Genomic DNA, 6,113 nt, shown 5'->3' on the forward strand with positions numbered 1-6,113 from the left:
ATACTATCCCACCAAAAGGTGTTCGCCACACAATGATGTTTAGTGCTACTTTTCCTAAGGAAATACAGGTATTTTTTTATATAAATCTTTTTAGAATATGTGTATATAAGTAATCAATTATCTTCAGTTAATTAGAAAAATTTAAGTAGATAATAAGTTAGAGTTTCTTTTCTTTTTTAGATGCTTGCTCGTGATTTCTTGGATGAATATATCTTTCTGGCTGTAGGCAGGGTTGGTTCCACCTCTGAGAACATCACACAAAAAGTAGTTTGGGTGGAAGAGTCAGACAAACGGTCATTTCTTCTTGATCTCTTAAATGCAACAGGTAAAAACGTAAATAGTAATAGTGTGTCACGAGTAAGGAGAATGCATTTGGATCCCTAACCCCTGCCCTGCCTTTTTGCTCACCAAAGCCTTAAAGCTTACTTTGATGAGCTTACGTGTTCAACTAAGCCAGTCACCAATTAGATCAGTCATTGATGCTAATTTGCTGTCAGTAATTAAACCTTATATATAATTTTCCAGGGAAAGACTCACTGACTTTAGTGTTTGTGGAGACCAAAAAGGGTGCTGATTCTCTGGAGGATTTCTTATACCACGAAGGCTATGCTTGTACCAGCATCCATGGAGACCGATCACAGAGAGATAGAGAGGAAGCCCTTCACCAGTTCCGATCAGGAAAAAGCCCAATTCTAGTGGCTACAGCTGTATGTATATTTTTATTTTTAAGTTAAGCATGTTTAAATATTGCTTTTTTTTTTTTTTTAACAAAAGTTATTTTTCAGGTGGCGGCAAGAGGACTAGACATTTCAAATGTGAAACATGTTATCAATTTTGATTTGCCAAGTGATATTGAAGAATACGTACACCGGATTGGCCGTACGGGACGTGTAGGAAACCTTGGTAAAGTGTTTAGTTTGATTATTTGACACAGAATGTTAAATTATAATCTTTATTTTCAAAGGGAAATCTGACATCAGCTGTGAGACAATTAAAAGGTTTTGTTTCAATCTCCTAAGTTGGTTACAGTGCAAATTATGTTAAATTTTTGTGTTCTAAATATTAAAGTAAGAATAGCAAGATACTTTTTGGCAACAAACTAAATGTACTTTTTTGGACTCTTATAGGCCTTGCGACCTCATTCTTTAATGAAAGAAATGTAAATATCACAAAAGATTTGTTGGATCTTCTTGTTGAAGCTAAACAAGAAGTGCCATCTTGGTTAGAAAATATGGCTTATGAACACCACTATAAGGGTAGCAGTCGTGGACGTTCTAAGAGGTACAGATTGTTTTTGAGCCTTTATTCTTTACTGTTTGCTTTGCGTAGGAAGTTATTTTCAAGGTTTACTAAAAAACTGCCTCTGATTTGGGCAAGGGATATTATTAAGGTGACATGGAGTTAAATGTCAGCTATTAACTACTGAGGCCTTTTGAAACATAAGAGGAATTCACTGCAATGGAAATTGAGTTGAGAAATCAGAAATTGAGGTTTGAGAAGTTATGTATAGGAATTGTAATTTAATTGAATATCATACTTGTAAACAACTGAGATGTCTTTCTTTATATTAGTAGATTCAGTGGAGGATTTGGTGCCAGAGACTATCGACAAAGTAGTGGTTCCAGCAGTTCTAGTTTTAGTAGTAGTCGTTCAAGCAGCAGCCGCAGTGGTGGAGGTGGTCATGGCAGCAGCAGAGGATTTGGTGGAGGTAATGTTAATTTTCCTTTTTTATATTTTGGAAAAGTTTTCTTTTAATACATAATTTAAGAAATTTTATTTTCAAAGCACAAAATTTAATATAGATTTATTTTATTAGGCTTATATCAAAGTATTTGAGAAAGAAGGGAAAAAAAGATACTTAGGCTGACCTATTTTCTCTTTTTAAACATTTCTTGATAGGTGGCTATGGAAGCTTCTACAATAGTGATGGATATGGAGGAAATTACAACTCCCAGGGGGTTGACTGGTGGGGCAACTGAACCTGCTTTGCAGCAAAGTCAACCCTTTCAAATCAAAACAAGTTAATACAGAAACCACATGTAACTTAGACTATAATGTTTAGCTTCAAGAACTTGCAGTACATTACCAGCTCTGATTCTGAAAATTCACAGGAGCTCACAGTTACAAGAAAGAACAATCAACAAGCCCTTTTCAGAAGCTGAAGACTTAAGTGCTGTAGTTTGGATTAACTCTTCTCCTGTTTATTTCCCATCCCAAACTGCATTTATAATTTTACAACTTGAGAATCATTTGTTTGTTAATGTACTGTGACTTTAACTTTAGACAACTTATTGTTTTGTTGTCCTGTTGGCTCAGTAATGCTCAAGATACCAATTGCTTTGACAAAATAAATTTGCTGAACTCAGGCTAAAATCGAACCTTGGCAAATGGTGTGATACAACTTAACAAAACAGGAGTCCTCAATTTATCAATAAATAGTTTAAGGGAAATTATTAGGCAGTAGCCTGTGTTAGGACTTTCTGATACATAACAGACTGGGGAGAAAAACATCTTAAAGTGTAATTGGTTTATAATGTGGCAAACTACTATGTTAAAGTTCTGACTTGCTCACTCTATCCTTATAGCTTTTAAATATGCCATTCCAGTCATGATGAGATGGCATGAGTGATACATCCTTGCATTTTTCAAAGCACTCTTCAGAGTTAATAAAAGTAAATGGAGCAATTCCTCTCTTAATGTTACTAATTCTAAGCTAGGTAAATATGGGCATACTATTAACAGCGAAAGTTTAAAAGTTTGTTGAAAAAGTTTGGGGTAAATTTTTATCTAATTTTGTTATTTTAATGCCTGCCATACATGAAAAGGTAGAATGAGACCATGGCAACTAATGGTCCTCTTCATGGGCCTGTTTGCGTTTTGGTCTTCATGCATGCTAGTGTTAATGTTTTTTGGTCAAGAGGATACCAGCAGGAAGGTTATACAGCAGGCTTTATTTTAATGACTATTTACATTACTCTGTTTAAGCTGCGTTGAAATGTTAAAATGGCTTACACTTGTAGACTTCATAAATCAGAGAACAAATTCTTGACATCACACAAATTAGAACTATGTACTAAACTGCATAAGGTGTCATTTTATATAGTGCAGTTTAGTTATATTTTAGTCGCAAAGGTTTTCATTGTATTTACAGTCTCTTGATGCTAAATTTGGCCAAAGATGATTGTCCACCACTAACAATGATTCTGCCACTTGGAATTTTATGCTTATTTTGTGGGCAGAATGCAGTGATCTTTACAAACTAATCTTATGTCATAAAAAAGCAAAATTTTCTTAAAAGTGCAATAGATTTTCAAGCATATTGTGCCTTGTTCTATAACTTTATTAAGTAGGTGCACTTGACAGTATTGAGGTCATTTGTTATGGTGCTATTTCAATTAGTATAGGTTTAGGCTCTTGTACATTTTGCCCATAACTTTTTACAAAGTACTTATTTTATTGCACATTCAGAGAATTTTATATATACATATATATATATATATCTTGTGTGTTGGTCACACACACACACGGACCACAGAATGATAGTTGGGAAGAAACAATTTGCACATGACAGATTTTAGATACTTTTTGCTGCTAGTTTGTGTAATATTTATTGAACATTTTGACAAATATTTATTTTTGTAAGCCTAAAAGTGATTCTTTGAAAGTTTAAAGAAACTTGACCAAAAGACAGTACAAAAACACTGGCACTTAAATGTTGAATGTCACCATATGTGAATAATATATTTCGGGGTAGTGTGAGCTTTTAATGTAAGTCTTATTAAATTTAAGTCCAATTAACCAGACCCGGCACTGGCAATATAGCTAGCTGTACTTTCTGACAAAAATGTAAGACAAAATTGGCAACTTGAAATTAAAACATGCCAAGGTTTTGATACACTTGTCTTAAAATATTAATGACATACTTCTAAGCACTTATGGAAGTGTACACATTATCAAAGATTCTCTGAGGTTTGTTTCGTTATGTGTTTTGTTTTTATTAACTGTCTAGCATATTTGCAGCCTTCAAACATGTGGTTAGCTTTGTATATTGCCATAAAAGTGACTTTTACGTTCATTTTTATCAGCCAGCAGTATTTTCCGTAAATAAGGATGGATTTAAACTTGCTGAATGTAGACATTGAACCTCAAGTCACCAAAAGTTCAGTAATTGCTTATTGTATTAGTTTTAGATGCTAGCACTGCATGTGCTGTATTCTGATTTTACTAAAATAAAAAGTTAAATCTTTTTGCTGTCGGTTGTGACTTAATAAGAGAGGTAGAAATGAAATGTGCTTCGAACCTAAAAGATTGGAAATCACGTATCTGTTATCTATCAAAGCTGTGTGTGAAATACCTCCTCTTCATGAAGCAAGAAGTACTGTGCCATCAGTACTTGAATAATGGGTGGTATAAGGTTGAGATATAGGAGCAGGGTTTTTATTACAAATCTCAAAGGCTTGTGTAGCATGTAGTATTGATCTATTTAAGGAACAAATGTTAATTGGAACAGGTCAGTTATAGTAGAAATAGCATAGGTACCCAGTCTCCAACTTCCATTCCTTCTGTTGGCTAATAATACATTATTTCCACACACCAATATAGGCAGCTACTACCAATTAGTGTATAAGAGCCAAAGCAGCTTGACATGTTTACTGTGAAAAAACTTTTAAGGAGGTCAACTTCAGTGTCCTCTTGCATTGCAACAAACTTTCCATCACTGTTAAAAGGTAAGCAGTATCCTGACTTACCTGTTATTTAACTTTTGTAAATTAAATTATCGTTTATATTTTACAGTATCTTTCACTCAGTGTTACATCTAGTCAATTGTGTTCTGGATTGAATGGAGTATGAATTAGTGGGAATTTATAGCCAAGAAATAAGTTGAGGTCCAGGACTGGAAAATTGCTAATAGGAAGGACAATTGGTATAAGGGTAGGGGATTGCTGAGTAACCTAACACGACCCTTGGAGAAGGCAAGTTGAGGTTGTTACATACCTATGGTGGGGTGGAGAATGGACAGGGAATGAAGAATCTCACTGTCTTAGAGTAATCAGATATTTAGGATGGGATTCTGGCTAAGATGATTTAGGATTTTTGCTAAAATTGGGCACAAAGACTTCAATTTTGTAATTTAGCCTTAGGGTCAAAAATTCTTCAGGACATTGACATTTCGAGAATAATTTGCACTGACAAGAAGTTAGATTATTTAAAATCAGGCTTCCCTACAACATTTGAAATGTGGTTGGGATCTGAATGTTTGTACCTATAACATACCAGGGAATTGAAATTTTTAAGAATGAAATACAGATTTCTCAGTTATAAAAATTAGTGTATGATTCTTCCATAAAAAACAATATTTTAGTGCACATTTGCAAAAGTGTTTCCAGAGATTTTTTTTAGTTTAAAATTTGTCAATATATGCAGATTAGAAACCTAGAAATGTACTTCACGTAATAGTAATTTGTGTCTAAGAACTTTATATATTTCACATAAAACAAAAAATGCTAGTTTTGAAAATTGGTTCAATTTCACAACGTAATTTAATCAGAAAATCTTATTTCTATGACTACGAAAAAGACTTCTCAATGGTTTAGATGTTTGTATTGCAGAATATATTGTTCTGGAAAAAATAAATGCAAGTAGGTTGTCCCCAGTTTTGGAAGTTTCATGGCATCAGTTTTTATCAGTTTTAAGTCAATCCACCTCTGATTATGGTGGCTGACTGTTAGAAATAAACCTTGAAAACTAAATGAAAGTAACTTTTGGTCCCTGCAGAGGTGTGGGGTATTTCTAACTGCAACTAATTCGGCAAATCTGACAATTCAGTTTTGAGATTAACTCCTTGAGTTAGCATAGACCCCACAGATTAAGGGCTTAATCTCATAAGAGTTCTCCATTTCAGATGCTAGATAAAAATGAGGAACCCAGGCTGTGCACACTTTTGCCTATATGGGGTTTCCCATGACCCTTTCACTTTAGGTATACAGTTATTTGCTAGAATAAACTCAGGAAAGTAGTTAATACCAGTTTATTAGAATACAATTTAGAAACAGCCAAATGAAATAGTTTAATAGGGTAAGGTGTGGGCAAAGAGGGATGGTAAAGAGCTTCCA

At 34.1% G+C, this 6,113-nt stretch overlaps 1 protein-coding gene across 1 annotated transcript in view; it reads left to right on the forward strand.

Annotated features, from left to right (window-relative positions):
• The window catches only part of LOC102898455 (ATP-dependent RNA helicase DDX3X), a 12,854-nt gene extending 10,476 nt beyond the window's left edge, over positions 1-2,378 (forward strand). Inside the window, exons 10-16 of the mRNA XM_025050983.1 lie at positions 6-68; positions 181-325; positions 526-707; positions 786-903; positions 1,128-1,281; positions 1,572-1,708; positions 1,900-2,378. Coding sequence (XP_024906751.1) covers positions 6-68; positions 181-325; positions 526-707; positions 786-903; positions 1,128-1,281; positions 1,572-1,708; positions 1,900-1,979 — 879 coding nt within the window. The 3' untranslated portion in view covers positions 1,980-2,378. The remainder of the gene's footprint in view (positions 1-5; positions 69-180; positions 326-525; positions 708-785; positions 904-1,127; positions 1,282-1,571; positions 1,709-1,899) is intronic.
• The last annotated feature ends 3,735 nt before the right edge of the window (positions 2,379-6,113 follow it).

The sequence above is a fragment of the Pteropus alecto genome, unplaced genomic scaffold, assembly GCF_000325575.1.
Source record: "Pteropus alecto unplaced genomic scaffold, ASM32557v1 scaffold18, whole genome shotgun sequence".
NCBI classification, from domain to species: domain Eukaryota; kingdom Metazoa; phylum Chordata; class Mammalia; order Chiroptera; family Pteropodidae; genus Pteropus; species Pteropus alecto.